This window comes from Grampus griseus, assembly GCF_964374135.1.
Source record: "Grampus griseus genome assembly, chromosome: 17".
Classification (NCBI taxonomy): Eukaryota; Metazoa; Chordata; class Mammalia; order Artiodactyla; family Delphinidae; genus Grampus; species Grampus griseus.
The window spans coordinates 15,343,624-15,365,657 of record NC_139011.1 but is presented as its reverse complement, the minus strand read 5'-3'; the positions used below and the strand labels follow the sequence as shown (position 1 = coordinate 15,365,657).

At 45.8% G+C, this 22,034-nt stretch overlaps 1 protein-coding gene across 1 annotated transcript in view; it reads left to right on the top strand.

Moving 5' to 3' along the window:
• Window positions 1-900: 900 nt before the first annotated feature.
• FER1L6 (fer-1 like family member 6) overlaps window positions 901-22,034 on the top strand; it is a gene marked incomplete at both ends in the record, with an annotated part of 146,181 nt that continues 125,047 nt past the window's right edge. The window contains 3 exons of the mRNA XM_082674389.1: window positions 901-923; window positions 15,716-15,758; window positions 20,152-20,230. Coding sequence (XP_082530515.1) covers window positions 901-923; window positions 15,716-15,758; window positions 20,152-20,230 — 145 coding nt within the window. The remainder of the gene's footprint in view (window positions 924-15,715; window positions 15,759-20,151; window positions 20,231-22,034) is intronic.

The window sequence follows — 22,034 nt, the reverse complement described above, 5'->3', positions numbered from 1 at the left end:
AGTCCCTAAATTAATTTTTTAAAATGCATTCAGTTGCACTAGCCACACTTCAAATGCTCAATAGTCACATGGGTTAGTGGCTACCATGTTGGTCAGTGTTGATAATAAAATATTTCATCACCGAAGAAATAGCCCTTTTTTAGGAGAACTGGGTGATCTTTTTTTTTTTTTTTTTTTGGCCTTGCTACACAGCTTATGGGATTTTAGTTCCCTGACCAGGGATTGAACCCAGGCCCTCAGCAGTGAGAGCACAGAGTCCTAACTGCTGGACCTCCGGAGAATCCCTGAGTGATCTTTAAAATATATATATATATATATATTTTTTTTTTTTCATTTATTTGGTTGCACCAGATCTTAGTTTCAGCAGGCGGGCTCCTTAGTTGTGACATGTGAACTCTTAGTTGTGGCATGCTTGTGGGATCTAGTTCCCTGACCAGGGATCGAAGCTGGGCCTCCTGCATTGGGAGTGTGGAGTCTTATCCACTGCGTCACCAGGGAAGTCCCCCTGAGTGATCTTAATAGCGTGTTTTCCTTGAGATGAGGTGGTCTTATCACATAATTCTTAGAAGAATATGAGTTTGAGGCTTGAAGGCATTTAGCTTTTGATTCTGTCATTGAAGGGAATTAAGACACATGCCACTGGGTGGGAGTGGTTAAGAAGCCTGACAGATGGGTCCGCTCTTCGTGGGACGGTTTCCTTTTGCGCCTTTGATTACACTGGGTAACATGATGCTCAAGAACAGCCATGCACATCAATGAGTGTGGATTCAGCCACACCCCCAACAGTCTCACCCACCAGATGACTCTGAAACTCAGAAACCTGTGCCCAGGAGCTGGATAAAGCCAGACACCAGGACCTTGCCAATTCCTAGCCCAGAGGAGCCACCAAGAAGAGGAAGAATGGAGAAGCCATCCAAAGCCAAGTAATATATTTCCTTCTCCTAAAGTGAAGACTTCTGGGTGTGGCCACAGCCAAAGGGCTGGGAGCTGGGGGTGAGGGTTGCTCTTCAAAAAACCCTTAAAGGTTAACTAAGACTAAAGGCTTAGGAGGCAAAGGTTGTGGGCCAGGTGGGACATTTGGGCCTGATCATGCACTTAAAGGACACATTCTTCCCATATGATGAGAAAATATATAATTTTCATTGTAGAAAATCTGGAAAATATAGAAGTCATGAGGATTTTAAAAATCACTCACAATATCACTGGAGATAACCATTGTTAACATTTTGAACATTAAAAAATTTCCTTTAATTTTTTCAGTTGGACTACAAAGGGTTAATATTAAATGCTGTTATTTTCGGAAAGCAGGACCTTTCCTTGTGTAATTTCACTATCCTGTAAAGCCACCTTAAGCCTGTGGTTTCTTTTCTCCCTCTGGCCTTCTCCTCCTGCCTCAAAATCTCTTCTCTCGGTTCGTGAATAAGAGGTGGTGTCTTTTTAGTCCTATGGTCTCATTTTTGGACTTGCCAGGGGAGCTTTGCTGGGACTCAGCCTGCACCCCTGTGGCCACAAGGGCCTTGGGGGAGATAGTCGTGTGTTCAGAACACACGACTTGGCTCTTCATTTTGCTTGGGGCTGGTTAAAAGGGATCTAAGGACATTTGTATCTTTTCATCTACAAAGCAACTTGGTAGAATTACACGGGCAGCCCTCAGCTCTGCTTGGGGACGGGATTGGGGTAACAGTACATGATTGGGCTGCTGAATCATTTTTGAAAACTCAGTCATTTATTAAATACATCTGCTATGAGTACAGCACCTTACCAGGCACTGGGTCCACAAAAATGGATCACCCAGATTCTTCTCTCAAAGCACTTACAGACAAGTGATATTGATGAATAACAAAATAGACGACTATGATTTGGGTGTTGTGAGATTATGATAGGGGTAGACGCCCAGGTGGGAAGAGAAATTTCATCCATTCTGGAGGATCATGGAAGGCTTCTTGGAAAAAGGCATCTAAGCTGAGAAGTGGAGGGTGAATGGTAAACAACATTCTTGAATGTGGAAGTGGAGGTGAAGGTGAGAGAGAATATTCCAGGTAGAAGGCACAGCACAAGTAAAGGCTGGGAGGTAAGAAAGCATGATGTCTTTGGGAATGACAAGCTCAGTTAAGTATGTACGATGTCCATTCTGTGTATTTTGCTGGTAAATGCTTGGACAATGATGTTTACTTCCGGACTGGCTTGTGTTAATCTCTGATGGCACGTTTTCCTTCCTTCCCAAGTGTAACTGCCACTGTTTCTAAAGAAGACTTGGGTCAAGGCCGCCTTCCTCAGGCAGCCTTCCTAGATTTCCTCTGGTGGAAAGAAACTCTCTCCTCTGAAATCCCATAGTGCTCTTCTCCTCTCTAAACTTTCCATTTATACAACAGCTACTTCCAATGTCTCTCTTGCTGCCTTCCTGGACTCTGAACAGGTTGAGGTCAGGGACAATCTGTCTTCCAGAATCTTACCTGGTGCCTAGAACAAAGCTGCACTTACACAGCATGTGTGTGTCCAGGGAGCACTGGGTTCATGGTGAGGGCTGGTCTTCTGTGCTGCTGTCTTGTATTTTTTGAGATTTTAGCTCATTCTCTCCCTCATTCTTTCCCTCCCAGTGCCTGCCCTTATCCCCAGTCATGGTCGGGCTCAGGATAATTTTCAGAAGAGGATAATGGCATTCGATTTCATTTATGCAAGCAGATTGGATGTGTCAGGGTGAAGGTTTTAAGTGGCATTATAAATAGTGCCTGGGGTAAGGTCTGTGCTGTGAGTGGCAAGAGAGCAGAACTTCTCACGTGGGGACCAACACTTTAGTGTTGCAGAGGGTTTGGGGCAGGGCTTATATCCAGCTGTTATGCACTTGTATGGCTGCATTCATTGGTAAAATAATGAAACTGTTCCATACCAGTGGCTGACTAGCTCCATACCAGTGGCTGAGTGGGCTCCTGTCTTGAGCCCACTGAATGTCCTTCTGACACCCAGGACCACCTACATCCAGCAATTAATGGGTTAATGCCTGGCATGGAAGGAGATGTCCAGGAACCAGTGCCATTCTGACAGGTCAATACCCATGCCACCGATATTTTGATTATCACCCCTGATTATCAAGTATATGTCTGTCAGTGATAGTGAAGAGTTTCCTCCCAAAGAAAACAGATTTGGTGGGTGCATTTTGATAAAAGAGGGCTGATTAAGAAACCATATACAAGAATGATTCCAACCCCTGAGTTAATCATTTACTAACTGTATCACCCTAGTTTACTAACTGTATCACCCTAGGCATGTTGCTTCAACTCTGCTTCTCTGTTTTCTTGTCTGTAAAAGAGGGAAAAGAATTCACTCCTTTAGTATCCATCCATCCATCCATCCATCCATCCACCCATTTGTCCAACCAACAGGCAACTGTGCCATCGCCGGCCTGGAAATGTTGCCTAACAGTGGCTGGACAGACATTTAGGGAATTTAGTTTGGGGAATAGTCACAAATCTGGTTTTGAAGGTCAAATGAGACATTGAAAGCAAAAGCCTTTCAAAACTGTGAAGGATTTCACTGATGTTGGGGTCCTCGCCACATCAATAGCAACATTACTACCGTGGTGTTTACTCAGGGAACAGACTAGGGCATTTTGGTGCAATATAACATCAGGAAGGCCCTTCAGCTCTTTATTTATTCATGCCATTTGGATAATCCTGCTGGTGCCGAAAGGACCATGAGTCACTTTCCATTTAACTAGTGTTTGGTAAGAGCCTCCTTGTTCCAGATACTTTTTTTTTTTCCAAAACGAAAAGAGCTTTACAAGTTTTGCTGATTGTAAACATAATACACAGCCTTTATTAAAATGTAAAACAACACAGAAAAATGTATAAAGATGCAAGTAAAATTAACCCAAATCCTACTCCCAGAGATTAATACTCATCTTTTTTTTTTTTTTTTTTTGCGGTACGCGGGCCTCTCACTGTTGTGGCCTCTCCCGTTGCGGAGCACAGGCTCCGGACGCGCAGGCTCAGCGGCCATGGCTCATGGGCCCAGCCGCTCCGCAGCATGTGGGATCTTCCCGGACCGCGGCGCGAACCCGTGTCCCCTGCATCGGCAGGCGGACTCTCAACCACTGCGCCACCAGGGAAGCCCTGACCTTTTATATTTTTATAACCATATTTCCCCCCCTTCCTGGTTTTATCTTTTGTGTCTCATGTATCCTTGCTATCTATAAAGAATAAATGAACTAACAGTGCCATAAGAGGCTATATTGTATAATTTTTATATTTGTATTTATATTAATATATTTCCTCCGGAGACAGAGGATGAAGCCATTCATTACAGCTGGGCCTTAGTCAGAGAAGGAGGAGACACAGAGCTCAGCAGTGAGGGGGGGACACCCATGACTCGGGCTGGAGGGCGCAGTGACTAATCTCACAGACTCCAAGAAGGACTGGCTGCCTCGGTTTGAATTCCCTTTCCACCACTTACTGTTTGAGTGGTCTTACCTGGGCACCTCTCTAGGTCCCCTCAGTTTTCTCATCTTTAAAATAGGAAGGACATTGTACCCACTTCAGGGGTCACCTTGGGACAAACTACGATGGGGCGTGTCTAACACTCAGCAGAGTGCCAGGCACATGGTGAACTCACCTCAACGAGCAGGTGCCATTCTTATTAGTCTCGGTTTTAGCAATTTGAGAAGGGCCTCCAGAGACCGAGACGGGAGGTCCTGTCTCAATCTGCCTTTGTGAGGAGGCCTGGCTTGGGCTTCCTCCTGGAGGCTGGTGTGGGAAACGTTTCTCAGCTGGTGGCTGACCAAAGCCAACACCTGGCCCCCAGCCCACTGTGGTTCTGTTGTTCTCGCCCGCTGGTCACTCCCCCTGAGGCTCCGGAGACCTTGCTGGCATTTTTTACATCTTTTCTTAAATCCCATGAGGAAAGTGATTTGTTAATGGGCATCTCTGAATCTGGGGGTTCATGAACCTCCTGGCAGGCTGCCCTCCTGAAGAACCAGTCTCGTGTACCAAAAGCCTCACCAAAGCTTTGCAGGGTCAGCGGGTGAGTTTTATCCCAGCCCGGCCTCCTTCCTAAGAAAGAGGCTTGTAGGAAATCATTCCCAAGAATCAGCTCCCTTTTCAGGTACTTCCTCTTCATGTGATCGAGGAGGGGTGTTTGCTGCAGGTCTGACTTGGCAGTTAGCGTGTCTGGACCTCTCTTGGTTCCATTAGCATTCCCTTGCTGTGTACACACCTGTATGAGAAAGTAAATCTTGGGTTACAAAGACAAAAGGCAGTTAGTAGAGCAGGATTCCAGTTAAGAGCTCCTTACAAAACCTTTTGCCAACTGTCAAACCCACTGTGAGAGGCCACCATAGAAAAGGCCTGTCTGGGGAGCTGCAGAGACTTCTTTTTTTTTTTTTTCAAGGATGGAATTGAACAGAACCTGGGAAGGTTCTTTCCATCCACAAATTTCAAATGGCCTCGTCAACAATTCATTGTGTGCTATCAAATATTACTGTCTCTGTCTCCCCTTGGAGATTCTTATAATCCCAGCAGACCAGGGACTTAACACACTAAGTATGGGCAGTTGTGAAGAGGAGGGTAGTGAACTGTTTCCCAGTTACAGACACAAGGCACATACGGCTGGGGAATAAGCAATGATTTTAGGGGATACAGGGACAGGTTTTAGCCTCCACTGATGATTCTTAGTGATAATTAGCAATCACTGTAGGGATGGTAAATGGTGGTCTATAATCTTATTTTCCTTTATTACCTCTGAGTATAAAAAGAGGTTTCCCCTCTCTCTTCCTCTCCCAATACTTCCCCCTTTTCAGTATCAATATGGGTTTTTGGATTATTATTTACTGTGTTATAATCCCTTCCTTTTGTTATTGATTTTGATACTCAAATTGTTCCATATTTTGCCAGAGGGAGCCCCTTCAGGTTGGCTCCTGTGTCCTTTCGACATGTTCCCATAGGTTTCTGAGCATTTCCTTATTCTCCGGAGTAAGACTTTCCAGGTTATATCTAACCTCTTATGATTAAAGTGTTAGAAAAAGCAGGAAGGTGAAAATCTTTTCCCAACTTCAGCACTGGCAAACACATCCCAGAACTTTGGCAAAAAAACAGCACGTTCCGGACTGGACTTAACTGATCACTGAAGCTCCAGAAACGGGTCATGGGAAAGTCACTGTTGTCTGGGAGAGGCTGTGGGGTGCAGACATAGATAATCTATCAGAGCTTCAAAACCTTCTGTATAACATTATTTGGATGCCTACACTGGATGGGATGCTGAGGGCAAGAAAAGTGAAATATATCTTGTCTCTGTCCTTTAAGAGCTTTCAGTATGCTTGGGAAGAAATCAAGGGTGATGGTAACCGTTCTCAAATGCACTTCAATCTATCAGAATTTTACAGTTCCATGGAATCAAAGTCATCCCCTTTTCATTGTACAACAATAGTAGAACGAGGATGGCCTATTTCTCCTGGATCTTTTAAAACATGATAGTACTTTCCAGAAAGAGACTTGCCCTGTAGACGGTTTTGGTGATGATTCCCCTGTGCTGTGCTGTATAAGTGTGATTTGGGGTTTTTTGTTGTTGTTGTTGCACAGAACAAAATAACATGTAGGTTACCTCCAATAATGGAGCTTGTCCTATGGATACGTTGAATATGGGATAGTGAAGCAGTGAAGTGTGGAAGTTAAGAGCAAAGGTGTCAGAGACAAGAATTGGCTCTGCTACCTGCAGGATGGTTGATCCTGGGCAAATCAACTTAAGCTCTCTGGGTATCTGTTTCCTTATCTGTAAAATAGGGAACAATAGTAGATACTTTACAGAGTCGTTTTGAGGATGAAATAAGAATATAAAAGTGTTTGCCACGGCTCCTGGCATTCATTAATGCTCACATTATAATTGCCATTATTATTATTATTAGGGACGGAAGCGTTGCTCAGGAACTGGTATGCTGTTCAGAGTTCACATCAGCCCCTAGACATCAGGCTTCCCTTGGCTATTTATTGCTCGATCATTATGCAGACTCAGCTCCTCCGTCTCTGCTTTGACTGATTGCAGCTACCATGAACTACTTTCCCTCTTCTCCTTCTCCACCAGGTGACTTCTGCTGACTCATCGCTTTTGAAATCCTGTTGCTATTTCTCATTTCCATGGTGGGTGATCAAAAGCAATTCGCTGGTTTCCCCTTTCCTTCTTGCCAAAAACATCTTCTTTCCATTACTGTACATCTCAGGGAGGGAGAAGAAGGAACAGCAGTGAATTCAGGAAAACTGAATCCCATGTAGACTCATTTTAGGTCTCTTGTGCCTTAAGTGACCCTAGTTTGGCCTTTCAGATGACTCTCACCTAACTGTTTACACAGGGAACACCTCCTTGGTACATAGAAATGCCTTTTCCCACTAAGCTTCAAATGTGCTTAGCTTCTGCATCTCTAGGAAGTTTACAGAAAAGCTGTAGCCCAATTTGTATCAGTGGATTTATTCCCCTTTCATTCAATTGTTGAATCATGAAGGAGAGTTAGGTACAACCACTGACTTTCAACATTGAGTAGAAACATTTTAATATCAATTAAAACAACAGAGTAATGCCCGTAATAATAGGTCCAGTATCAAAACCTATAGACGATTTAGAGTCCACTGTTTACGTTTCCTATCTTATTCAGTTCACCTGTCTCTTAAAGATGACACCTATTTTAAATAATCAAAATCAAACCATTTGCTAAAGATAGGAGCAAAGCTTTAATGTAAAGGATAATTAATTTCCTATTCTTCCAGGGACGATGACATTGAGGGTTGCCTGGGTCCCTTGCTTTTTCAGTCTGTTTTTGGCAGTATTATTGCACATCCATTTGGGTATAGCAAGAGAAGGGAATATCAGACCATCCTTTTGAGGCTTTTTAGCAAGGCTGAGGAAAGGATAGGTGTCCACTTGTTGGAGGGTGTCTACTTGTTAGCAGGATTTCTCAGATTGTGATCTGTGTTCCAGTCTGCCCGTCTCCAATTCAGGGGAACTGAATTAAAAAGTTTTGCTGTCAAATCAGGTTGGGAGCCACTCGATTCTGTGGTACTTTCATGCTTTTGAGGAGTCTTATTTTATGTAAGCGTACTGTTGAATCTAAGAAGCCCTGTAAAACTGGGGTAACTCCAGCATTTTCCAAATATATTTCAAAATGGAATCTCTTTATTTGTGGAAGGTCCATTTGTGAATGATAAAGTCTGGATTTGGAGTTCTGTTGGGGTGGTACCTCCAAAGAGCAGATTCCAAGATGGGATTGACGTGCTCAAGATTTATTTGGGGAAACGCGTGGGAAGGACAAAGAGGAAGGAGTAGGAGAAAGCAGAGAGTCTTCAGACCACGATGCAAATTTGACCCCTGTGATGGAGAGCAGGAAGGAAGGGAAATTGGGTAGGAAGATTCTTCTAAAACAGTTTCCTCCAGGTCAGGAGGGAGCCTTGTGGCCTAAGTTATCCGTTAGAGGCGTCCCATGTCTTGCAGGATTAGTTCACTTGCTGTGGTTAGTCATTTCCTGGGAGCAGCCCATGGGCAGTATGGCCTCATGTGACACAGTAGTGAATCGAGAGTTATAGGAGCTGGAGCGGTTAGTCAACTATGCTTCGTGCAGCCAGAGATCTGAGCGGCACTTTTTCATGACTGCCACAATTTCTAGCTTTGGCCCTTTTTTAGCCATGCAGACTTGAGTAAGTCATTCCAGGTTCTGGAACCTAAATGATTAATCTACCAAGTAGCAGGGAAACCTTTCTATGTCACATAGCTGCCGTGACACATAGTGGTACATGAAAGTTCTTTGTAATCTACGAAGCATTCTAGAAATAAGAAAGAATATTATGATGGAGTGGCTGAAGCCTTTTCAAGTGTATTAGCTGCTAGAAAGCCATTGTGCCCCTTGACCACATCACACTGTCTTTTCCCTCATTGCTCTGAACTTCCCACAGGCCCACTGCAGTGCTGGGCATCTAATAGGTAATGAGTAAGTGTTTGTTGAATCATGATAACAACTGTTATGAGTTCTCCAAAGAAACACTCCATGACTAAGACGGTATGTGGGATAAAGATTGTAGACGCTGAAATTTATTCCCTCTGGCAGAGGCCACATGGCAGGAGGCAAAGCATGGGGGAGGGTGGAGGATGATTTCTACTGATGTGATCTGCACTTGTATCTGGAATGGACGTAGCAGCTTCATGCAAAGGGTTATTTCTCTTCCCAGAGCGAGGAAGGTTGGAGGAGAGTTTCATAACCTTCTTGCTTTGCAATATAGTCTCTCTTTTGAGAATTTCTAAAATAATTCTGAAGCTAACTGAATTGTTAAGACAGTTCCCAGTCTGCATTTGTACATCTACAATTCCCATCTACAATTGTACAGCAACACTCCTCTGAAGTTCGTTTTCCAGAGCTGTATATCAGTTACCCTATTGGCCCCTTTGAGTTACCAACTCATCCTTTCCCCCTTCTGGAGAAGTATCAGTTGGGGCTAAAATGGTTAAGGGGCAAGCACAGCAAACAGGGTAAGTGGAGTAGCAGGGATGATGTGTGACTGGGTAATTTCTTAAAGAGGTGACTGTCGCTCATCTATTTGGTTCTACTTTCCTGAGAGGTGGCAGTTTTGTCTATTCCTTCTTTGTACATTTCTTTGCACCAGCTCAGCATTTTGTTCAATTAATGTTTGTGCAGGGTGCACAATTAATGCTGGGTGCAGGGAAGACAGTGGTGAATCAACTAGAGAGAGTTCCTACCCTAATGGAACTTTTGGTCTAATGGACACTCATGAAAAAAGTCATGTAAAAATAAAAGGACAAACTATGATAAGTGATGAAAAGAAAAAGCACGGGGAATGTGAGGACCTGCTGAGCCTATGGGAGGGGGCGGGGGAAGGGGAGCTTCAGGGAAGGCTTTGTGATGTTTTTTATTTTATTTTATTTATTTTTTTATACAGCAGGTTCTTATTAGTCATCAATTTTATACACATCAGTGTCCTTGTGACGTTAAGTGACATCTTTCTCAGGGATGGGATGGAGTTAATGGGGCAAAGAGGTGTGGGAGGGCATATGGATTCTAGGCACAGAGAAGAGCATGTGCAAAGACCCGGAGGGAAGGGCATGTTTCAGTCAAGTTGCTGAAGGAAGGTGGTGTGGTCGGAGCAGAGAGAGCAAGCAGTACGAGATGAAGTAGAGAAATAAGGCTGCGGGGTTGTCCATTTGGTTTTTCCCTGCGATGAGCAATCAGCAAACATTTATGATTGAATGTGTACTGTGCAGCTAGATGACTTCTGTTGTTATGATGTGTACTTGTATCTGAGCCAGACATAGCAGCCACATGGTAAGGCTGTCATTCTGCAAACAAGGAGAAATAAACTTAAATCCTAGGAGGAGGGATTTGAGCTTTAGCTAGAGAACACTTGGGGCCCCCTGGGGCTGTTGAGCTCAGAAAAGAGTTGCCACAGGATCTTCTTTTGTGAAGAACAGATCAGACAAGAGGAGGAGGTTTGGTTCCCTTGAACGGCTCAGGAATCAGGAGACAAGGTTCCAGCTCTGACGGTTCCATGATTGGCTGTGTGACCTCAGACCACATCACCTCTTTAGTCATCATTTTCCCCTTTTGTAACGTGTAAGGTTGGGGCTCAGTAATCTCTGACATCTTTGCTTCTGATTGGGATCAAATCTATGATGACCAAAAACAGGAGGTGGGATGCTTCAGGAAGCCTGTGCCCCATCTGTGAACCCCTGAGCCAAGGCCCATTTCTCTGGAGACAATGAGCTCAGTTGCGGATGTTGAACGAGGCTGCCTTGTGAGCTACTCTGTAACCTGCTCAGTCCTCACTTGCAAAACCTTCTCCCCACCCGCCTGCCTTCCTGCCTTGCTGTCCTGCCCCTTGGAGCCTCTTACACCACTGCCTGGCCCACAGGCGTCAACTTCCCATTCTTCCACATGAGGGGCTCAGTGGAGTGCACCCACTTTCTTTCCTTTCCTGTGGTGCCATTAAGAAGTGCAAGAGGGGGGCTTCCCTGGTGGCGCAGCGGTTAAGAATCCGCCTGCCAGTGCAGGGGACACGGGTTTGATCCCTGGTCCGGGAAGATCCCACATGCCGCGGAGCAACTGAGCCCGCAAGTCACAACTACTGAGCCCGCGTGCCACAACTACTGAAGCCCACGCACCTAGAGCCCGTGCTCCGCAGCAAGAGAAGCCACCACAGTGAGGAGCCCGCGCACCTCAACGAAGAGTAGCCCCTGCTCGCCGCAACTAGAGAAAGCCCGCGCGCAGCAACGAACACCCAACACAGCCAACATTAATTAATTTAAATTTAAAAAAAGCGCAAGAGGAAGTAACAAAGGGCAGTGGATCAGTTCCTTGGTGCTGCCATACAAATGACCACAAACTGGGAGGCTTAGAACAACAGAAATGTATCCTCTCCCAGTTCTGGAGGCCAGAAGTCTGAAACCAAGGTGCTGAGAGGATTATGCTCCGTCTGAAGGCTCTGGGAGAGAATCCTTCCTTGCCTCTTCCAGCTTCTGGTGGCCCCAGGCATTTCTCGGCTTGTGGTCCCATCATTCCGATCTCTGCCTCTGTCTTCACGTGGCCTTCTCTGTGTGTCTTCTTTTCTGTTTCTTGTAAGAACACTTGTCTTTGGGTTTAACACCCGCTCACGTAATCCAGCATGATCTCATCTTGAGATCTTTAACTTAATTACATTTGCAAAGACTCTTTTTTGCAAATAAGGGCACATTCACAGTTTCCCAAATGTGTATATTTTGGGCAGCCACTATTCAACCCACTCCAGGCAATGACTTCTGAAGCATCTGATCCACCAAAATGCCTTCTTTTTATTTGTCTCCTTTCTAAACTTGACGTCTTTGAAATAACCTCAGACTACAAGTCCCAATGAAATGCCACAGAGAGCAGGCTGGAGGGCCTGAGAGCACAGGCTCTGAGGGCAGGTGGCCTTGGTTCAAATCCCAGCACTTACCAGCCCCTCTGTGGCTCAGTTTCACCATCTGTACATTGGGCACAGTGATAGTACCTACCTCTGAGGGCTGTTGTGGGACTTAAATAGGATAATACTTGTAAAAGTACCTAGAACTGGCCCCAAGTAAAGTGAAAACATATTCATTACTGCAAATGAGTAGGGGATGGTGAAATAATTAAAAATCCAACTTTGATGGCTGGACGGTGGCTAGAAAGTATCCAGGGCTTTGGCACTGTCTGGAGCTGGAGTTTCTTTGAGCCTTGACCTACCTGTGGCTACCTGACTTGGAATAAAACACCCTGGAGGCCCCTCCTCTCAGGATCTGCTCTGAGCTGCTGTGTTTGCAGATCAGTCTTGGGCTCTGGATTTCAAACAGAGATAGGGAGCTGCTGGGCAGACACAGCAAAAAGGGCATTTTCTGGGAGATACCTGCCCGTCTGGAGGAGACAGCCTCGTGCCTGAGACCCTCTCCATTCTAGAGGGTAGACTTTCTCCTCCCAAAGACCAGTGCTGGACGCTGCACCTCCTACCCTGCTGACCTGCCTTGAGGCCAAGAAGTTAGTTATCGTGAGTATTTCTGGACAAGGTCAGGAGCCTTCACTGGTCAAGGTGAGACCGGTTGCTCTTCTTCTTATTACTGAGCTGGACTCTGTTGCTGTCTAGGCTGCTGGGAACCTTAGAGACCTGGGTCATGATGAGCGAGGTTGCAGAGTGCAAAGAGGCTGGGCTTCAGCAACGGATGCTGTGTGGCTGTAGTCAAGTTTCCAAACCTCTCTGAACTGTGGTACCATCTGGGAAGTGAGGATTGCCCAGTACCTGACTCAGGTTAGGTGCTTGAAAAATTGTGGCTCTGATTGGTATTTGGGAGGTGGTATGGAGTGGAGGTTGGATAGAGTTTTGTCGCAGCTTAGAGCTGTGGGATCTTAGGCAGGTTACTTAACCTCCTAGGCTTTAATTTTCGCATTTGTAAAAGAGATTGAACCTTTCCATCGGATGGTTATTGGGATGATTAGATGAAAAAACGTGTATGCAGGACCTTAAGCCAATGCCTTGCTTATCCTACACGCTTAATGAACAGCAGCTATTGATTGCCCCAGAGCACTCCGAATAATGATACTAAATAATAAAATGGATGACTATAGAGAACAAATTACCCATTCCAGCATGGTCTAGGAGGAAGAGCATTCATCTGGCTGTGAGGAGACCGGGCTCTGTCCCCAGCTTGGCCAACTTGTAGCTGGGTGACTTTGAGCAAGTTGCTTTTGCTTTGAACAGTTGTGAAATTTCTTTCATTTGGCTTTTTTAACTATCTGGAGGAAAGTGATTAGATTATCATATTTAACCCCTTGGAGCATTTTCTGTAATGCACAGGGGTTCTGAAGTACAGCTCTATGGAAGGAAAAAGTCCATTTTTGAATGAACGGGATTCGAGGTGTGTCTTATCAGAGTTCCCCCGGCCTGGGTTTGGAGAGGGAGGGCTGTGGGGGTCCATGCTTGCTGAGGTCTTAGCATTTCTGGGGGGTGAACACAGGATAAATGGGCACCCAGAAGTCCCAGCAGTTTCAATAAACAGGTATATGATCTTGATTTGGTTCCTAGTTTCTTTCTGGGCCTCAGTTTCCCTACTGGCCAAACGAGTAGGTTAGTCTTGATGAGTGGTTTTCAAACTTTACAACTTAATATATAAAACAGATAGAAATGGAGCCCCTCAGATTGAAGGGATGGGGGAGTGTTCCCGGTGAATCTGAGGGCCTTGATGTCTCGTCTCAGAAAGAATTTAGTGAGAGACAAAGTGATAGGTAAGAAGTGGAGTGGGCTTCCCTGGCGGCGCAGTGGTTGAGAGTCCGCCTGCCGATGCAGGGGACACGGGTTCGTGCCCCAGTCCGGGAAGATCCCACGTGCCGCAGAGCGGCTGGGCCCGTGAGCCATGGCCGCTGAGCCTGCGCGTCCGGAGCCTGTGCTCCGCAATGGGAGACGCCACAACAGTGAGAGGCCCGCGTACCACACACACACACACACACACACACACACACACACACTATATATATATATATGTATATATGAACTTTGTCTTTGAGAACACAGCTCATTGGCACTGATTACTTAGCCACAGGGGTTTGCAACCCTGCTCCACTTTAGAATCACCTGGGGAACTTAAAAAACTACTGCAGCTTGGCCCCGGTGCTTACCAATGAACTCAGACTCTCTGGGATGGGATCTGGCCGTAGAGTGGGAGATAGTTTTAGAATGCTCCCTCACGTGAATCTGATGTACAGCCAAAGTTGACCATCATTGTCCTAAGTAAATGGATATGATCAGGAGAGCAGTAATGGGAAGATCACGGGCAGAGAGGAAAACAAGTTTCGGAGTCTTGACAAGGCAAGATGTCACATAGGTTTATATTTTAACAATCTTCTGTCAAAGCCCACATTACAGCTGTTTCTATGTTTGCTGGTTTGCCTTTAATAAATATATGCCAGTCCTAGAAGTAAGATGAGTACACAGATAGCATATACCCAAGAAGGTATTTCCTAGCAGGCAATGGGAAATTTACCCAAGGCTCTCTGGATAACCTCAAAATGGTGATAAAGCTTGATTTTGTTTTGTTTTTTAGGATAGACTTGATTACCTGCAAATCCATTCTTCTGATAAAGGAATTTTATTAAATATAATATAGTTTTTAAAGTTTTAAAGAGTTCGTGTATAAAGAAATTCACAAATCAAAGTGGTTGTTTTTTTTACATATAAATTTATTTATCTATCTATTTTGGCTGCGTTGGGTCTTTGTTGCTGCACGCTGGCTTTCTCTAGTTGTGGTGAGCAAGGGCTACTCTTTGTTGCAGTGCACGGGCTTCTCATTGCAGTGGCTTCTCTTGTTGTGGAGCACGCGCTCTAGGTGCGTGGGCTTCAGTAGTTGTGGCGCGTGGGCTTCAGTAGTTGTTGCACGTGGGCTTTAGTAGTTGTGGCTCACGGGCTCTAGAGCGCAGGCTCAGTAGTTGTGGTGCACAGGCTTTGTTGCTTTGCGGTATGTGGGATCTTCCCGGACCAGGGCTCGAACCTGTGTCCCCTGCATTGGCAGGTGGATTCTTAACCACTGTGCCACCAGGGAAGCCCCAAAGTGTTTTTTTTTTTTTTTTTTCCACACTGGATGTTATGAGTGGAACTGGAGGGTGAGGTGCAGAGGTGACCTGAGTCTTCTTATCTGGGAAGGAGAGTAGCAGGGGCCGGTACTGGTCACATCCATTGATGCAATTAACTTAGTGTTTGGCCTCTTGGCCTGAGCTGCTTCTCTTCTGCACTGAAGGTAGAAAAGGTGATTCCAGAAGGGGAATCTGGTGACACAAGTGGAAAACCACAAGGTGACCATGGTTGTGAGCGATTTCCTGATCTCGGCTCCCCTGAGCCGTGGACATGATAGTAAAGTTGCTATTTGTAGAGCTTAGAGCAGTTCAGCATGAGGGTTCAATGAGGTGACATACACAATATCCCAGTGAGAAAAGCAGTGTTAACTTTACCACCACTTCCTGCAGAAGAGGAGCCTGGAGCTCCAAGAAGTCCTGTGGCCAGCTGCAGTGACATAGCTAGAAAGTGTCATAGATGAGACCCAAACTCCAGTTGCCGGGCTCCTCTTTCTGTGTGCCAGGCTGGCTGCCTCCCTGGCAGTGCGAGCCCTGGGCTCAACGTGAAGCAACGCCGCCTTGAACAGATGTGCGGAAGCAAGTTAAACACGCGCACTGTTTAATGCTCTCGCTGTTTGGATGTAGATATCGGAGTCCTGGTAGCTTTCGCCCTGAGGAGACCAAGGTGGTATGGGGGTTGCTGTGTGTCTCTTGACTTACCTTGGGGTGGCCCTGGGAGGAGATTCAGTAGACCCTAAACTGGAGAGTTCCATCCTTTCTTTGAAGTGGGGCAGGAGGTTCCCATGCCGGAATCCTCGGCAAACTGGAGAGGGGGGCCGGTACGATGGCAACTGCCTTGAAGACTTACCAGGTAAGTCTTCCTGCTTTACTGGTTGATCCCAAAATATTGGCTGGAAACCCCGACAAACTCTTGTTTGTAAAAGTGGATAATAATAGCATCCTCCTCGTGGTACGTGGTGGGGATCCTAGGAGCTTATGTATGTAACATGGTATTCTTGGCACTTGGTGAGTGTCAAAGCATGTTTAAAACCTTCAGAACTCACTCAGGGGAATATTGTAGCATGTCTTCTTGTCATCAACATTGTAATACTTTATAGCATGTTTTACATTGTATAAGCATTGTTTCCTTTTTTAACATCACCTTGTGGATTTGATAAGAAATATTGTGTCATGTGAGAATGAAACGTGTTCATCTGATTTAAACATGCAGCCCCCAATTCTGGAGCTAACAGGTGGCTTCAAGCAGGGCCCTGAGCTGAGTCTTGTGTCTCCAATTTACCCTGGGCTGTGCAATCTGCCAGTGGCAAGATCTTTCAGGGCTGGCGAGCTGTGCCCTCTCTACTGTGGATGTCACGGGGCTGAGGAGAAGAAATCAATTTTCATCAAGAAACATTTTCACGCTGGGAGTCATGCTGGGAGTGCCCTTGATAACTGACTCAGAGTTTCAGGCAGACAACCTTGTGTGTTTGTGAAACAAACATCAATCCACCCAGAGAGCAGAGCTGGTTGTAAATTCTTTGGGCATTACTGGAAGGTTTCTGGCTTCCTCTGTAGGGGATCTGAGCTGTGTCTAGAGCAGACCTCCTGAGAACTGGTTCTTCTCCCAAATTAATTAAAAATCTCTGAAGGTGGTTCCGGACATTGGTATATTTTAAACTCCTTAGGTGGGTTTAATGGACAGCAGGGTTAGGAGCTCTTGGTTTTGGAGGGGCAGGGGTGCCTGACTCTGAGAGGTGGCGCATCTCTCCCTCCTCCCGTGCCCATGACAGTAGCCTGTGGCATGCCCCATGCCTCAGTCACTGCCCTGTGGGAGGGCTCGGAATGCTGAGGCCATCCGTGATGAACTGTCAGCTTCCTAAAGGAGTGTTAAGTCTCCCTCCGGTAGCTACTATCATTTACTGGTAGCAACTTCCTGTTTCCAGATGGAAGTTACTCAGTCTTCTCAAGTACTCTGTTGAGCCTGCTTGCCAATTTCCCAGGAACATCAGATTCTGCCTCTGTGAAATGATCACGGCAGGGAGCCCTTGGGGACCACAGTGGCAATTCAGGGTCTGGACGGGACTGGCCTTGGACTCTCTGCATGGTAACTCTCCTTTGAAAACAGGAAAGCAAAAACTATTATTGGAAATTTCCTTTAAGAAATTTCAGAAAAAAAGGGAATTTCCCTTGTGTATTTGAGATTCCTGGGAGACTTAGAAGCGTGTTCTCATCACAGCTTTGCTTTGTCTTAGGTGCTTTGCTTACTTACCTCATTATATTCTTACAACAGTCCTGTAAAGTATGTACCGTGTCATTTATCTCCATTGTACTCAGGTGGAAACTGGCTCAGAGAAGTGCTGTGACTTACCCAATCCGACCATGTCTGGGTGGTTCCAGAACCCATTCTTTTTTTTTTTTTTTTTTTACATCTTTATTGGAGTATAATTGCTTTACAATGGTGTGTTAGTTTCTGCTTTATAACAGAGTGAATCAGTTATACATATACATATGCCCCATATCTCTTCCCTCTTGCGTCTCCCTCCCACCCCTCCAGGCGGTCACAAAGCACCGAGCTGATCTTCCTGTGCTATGCAGCTGCTTCCCACTAGCTATCTACCTTACGTTTGGTAGTGTATATATGTCCATGCCTCTCTCTCGCTTTTTCACAGCTTACCCTTCCCCCTCCCCATATCCTCAAGTCCATTCTCTAGTAGGTCTGTGTCTTTATTCCTGTCTTACCCCTAGGTTCTTCATGATATATTTTTTTTCTTAAATTCCATATATATGTGTTAGCATACGGTATTTGTCTTTCTCTTTCTGACTTACTTCACTTTGTATGACAGACTCTAGGTCTATCCGCCTCATTACAAATAGCTCAGTTTCGTTTCTTTTTATGGCTGAGTATAATATTCCATTGTATATATGTGCCACATCTTCTTCATCCATTCATCCGGTGATGGACACTTAGATTGTTTCCATCTCCTGGCTATTGTAAATAGAGCTGCAATGAACATTTTGGTACATGACTCTTTTTGAATTATGGTTTTCTCAGGGTATATGCCCAGTAGTGGGTTTGCTGGGTCATATGGTAGTTCTATTTGTAGTTTTTTAAGGAACCTCCATACCGTTCTCCACAGTGGCTGTATCAATTTACATTCCCCCCAACAGTGCAAGTGGGTTCCCTTTTCTCCACACCCTCTCCAGCATTTATTGTTTCTAGATTTTTTGATGATGGCCGTTCTGACTGGTGTGAGATGATATCTCATTGTAGTTTTGATTTGCATTTCTCTGTTGATTAATGATGTTGAGCGTTCTTTCACGTGTTTGTTGGCAGTCTGTATATCTTCTCTGGAGAAATGTCTGTTTAGGTCTTCTTCCCATTTTTGGATTGGGTTGTTTGTTTTTTTGTTATTGAGCTGCATGAGCTGCTTATAAATTCAGAACCCATTCTTTCCATCATTCTACTGTATTTCAGGATCTCAAAGGACCCCCGGAGTCCCCTAGGCCAGTGCCCCCTTCTTTTGATGTTTGTCCTCTCTACATCTTTTACCAGTGGTCCTTAGGTCTCTGCTTGCACATCTCCAGGAACTGGGAACTCACTTCCACCCAGTGCAGTGCATTCCACTGTTCAGGCAGCACCAATGAGGAAGGCTCCTTAATTCCTCATCTGGATCAAGGCAGGACATGAAAAGAATAAATAAACAAATAAGGAAATAAATAAATAAGTGAATGGAGGGGACATATGTCTCCTAGTAGCTTCCTCTCATTAGTTCTAACCTTATCCCTTCAAATAATAACAAGAATAGCTAACATTTATTGAGCAACTAGTATGTTCCAGGTACTGGGCTAAATGCTTTACATTTGTTATCTCATTTACACATGAGGACCCTGGAGTTTTGAGAGGTTAAGTGACCTGTTCAAGGTCGCAGAGATGGTGCTGGGATTAGCACCCAGGCAGTCTGGCTGTGGAGGCCCTGATCTTGGCCACTGCAGTTCACACACTCTTGAGTCCTAAATATGTAAGAAAATGGAAAACTTCAGTTGTTCTGCCACTGTCCTCACATTGCTCAGGACTGCAGGATTCTCGCTGAGAGGGTCCGAGCCTTTGCTGCTCTCGCCTCCCTTCTCCTCCATTCCGTCCCTATTCCTCTTCTTCCCATCTCCAAAGGCCACACCATCAGCCTGCCCGACTCAAAGCCAGAACTTTTTCTGACCTTCCATCCTTCCGCGCAGCTCCAGAAATGGATTCTCTCAGCAGGCTGGCAGAGGGTCGGGATGCTCCTGGTGTCAGTTAGAAACAACAGACTGGGCCCCTTTCCAGGGCTGAGGAGGAGGCCCCCAAACAGCTTCCTGCTCATGGCTAATAATAATAATAATAATAGCTAACATTCTGGGCATATACTACATGTCAGCTGAGCTGTGCACTTGTGGAGTGACCTTAGTAAATCCCAGAGCCTCTTGACCTTAGAAATGGTCTGGAGCTCAGCTGTGGAGAGGGTGTTCATTCTGCTCAGGTGACCCTGTGGTTAGAGCCTGGGCTCTAAAATCAGACAGGCCTGGTTCCAGGGGTAGCTCTGACACTTAAGAGCTGTGTGACCTTGGAAACTTTACTTACCCTCTCTGGGCCTTGGCCCCTCATCTGTAAGATGGATAGGAGAGGGTTTCCGTGATGATTAAATGATATCATTTGTTTTGAATGCCTGGCACAGCTGAGTAAAGAGAAATGGAGAAGAAAACAGCTAGTGTTATTAGTATTTGTATTATGCCTAATTTAAGTGTGGTTCTAGGTGGACCTCAGGATTTCTGTTTAGGAGGGGGTTTTGTGGTTTCGGTAAGAGTCTGGAGAGCATGTTGGGTCATCCTGATACTTGTCTTTTGATGCCCATCCTGGGTGGTTTAGGAGGATGGTCAGGTTCCAGAAGAAGAACCCAGTGTGTGTGTGTGTGTGTGTGTGTGTGCGCGCGCGCGTGCGTGCGTGCGTGCGTGCGCGCGCGCGTGTGCGTGTATTTTCTCTTAACATGTCTGAATGAGTCAAAGTTATTATCACTGTATTTTATAATTTTTCTTTTTTTTTCAGAAAGGAGATGTTTGGGCTGAAGCTGAAGAAGAAGAAGAAGAAAGCAGAGAAGGGGTTAATCCTAGCCAACCAGGGTGCCCAAGGTGAGTCTTTTGAGGGGTGGGGAGGGACCACCACCCTGGGGCCTGCAGGTCTCCAGGGTTGACCCCACCTTGGCTGAGAATGGGATTCATTCTCCGAGGAGTGAGGTGGGAACTGTGCTGCCTTCTGGGTCTTCAGACCCTGCCAACCCCAAGTGCAGGCCCAAAGTGATCCCCCCCTGCGCCACTGGTCATCTGGTCCCTTGGCCAAACAAGGATGGGTGGACACCTGCTGGACCCCGGAAGGATTCCCCCCAAGGAGGCAGTGACAGGGTTCAAGCTCCCATTTCTGTTCTGATTTGCTCTGTGGCCCAGGATAAGTCACTCAGCAGCTCCAAGTCCCAGCTTCTCCCTTTGTTAAGTGGGCATGACGTGGGCTACTGAGCTGACCGTGCGATCATGGGGAGAAGCAAGTGAGATTTTGAAAATCAGAGGGAGGGTAGCAGCTGCTCTGGGGGAGGCTTTACATATACTGTCTCATTTAACCCCTCCGTCATCCTACCAGAAGGTGTGGCTATCCGAGTTTCACAAATGAGGTTACAGAGATTCAGAGAGAGTAAGTAAAGTGTGGAAAAGACCAGCTGCAGAATTGCAGGGCTCCGTGAAAAATGAAAATGCAAAGCCATTGTTAAGAACTTATTAAGAATATCTGGATGGTGACTGCAGAGCATTAGGCCAAGGGCAATGAGTTCCTTCTGATCACAGGACCCTACAGGGCTGCACAGACCCATGAAGCCAGCCTTGAGGGTGGGAGGTGCAGAGCCAGGAAGCAATGGCACTGGGATATATTGATAAATCCAGGCTCTCAGACTTTCTGCGCTTAGAATGGGCGATTCCTTCTCCAGAAGAGCAAAGCTCCAAGTTATAGTGTGACCTGTGCCAGTGGAGGCCAGGCCCCATATCAGGGAGACACTCATGTGTATTGAATCAAATATGATCAACTGATTCCAATGGACAGGTCTGGGGTGGTGTCTGGAAACTTACGTTGGGTGGTCGTGACAGCAACTGGTTCAAGGCTAGCTTTCTGGACCATTTCTAAACCAAAATGGTACAGTGAGTCTGCTTTATTTTCACCCCTCTCGTCTCCTTGGAGGGGTGCGTCCTTCACCCTTCACCGCGTACCCTGCAGGTGCCCTGCAACCTGTCCTCCACCCAGCTTCACTCCTCACCCTCGGGGAAAACCTAACCTTACGATGGGAAAATACAGAGACTCATTCATATTAAAGTGTTGATAGTAACGATCAAGTCATTCTTGGGTGGGACAGGAGAGGCATTACATTTTAGGTGGAGACAAGGCTTAAAGCTTAATAGAAGTACTTGTCTATTCACTCAAGTTGAAGGTATCAGGGATTGGGTAGAAAAGACTCTGGGGTCTTTCCTGGTGTCCTTGAAATTATGACCCTGCAGTAGGTCCTGGAGATACAAGGTTGAATAAGACACAGTTCCTTCCTTCAAGGACCTTATGAAAAATAATATCTATGACACATTGAAAAAGCCCCTCCTGCTTTTTACTTTACATACATCATTCATGACTCTGAAATGTAGTTTCCTTTGTCCTTGTTTTATAAGAGGTTCAGAGAGGATAAGTGTTTGCTAAAAGTCACACAACCAATAGGTGCAGAAGCAGGCTCCTGAGGCTAGGTCAGTCTTACACCAGAGCCCAGGCTTTCCTACCCCATAGGTCAGCCTCCAGTGAGGAGCCCTTACTGACTGCGCAGCAGGGAAGGAACAAGCTGGTGGAGATTTAGGGCAGCCGACCATAGGCGTTTCAGAGGAGCTGGCTCCCCAGGGCTCTTTTTTTTTTTTT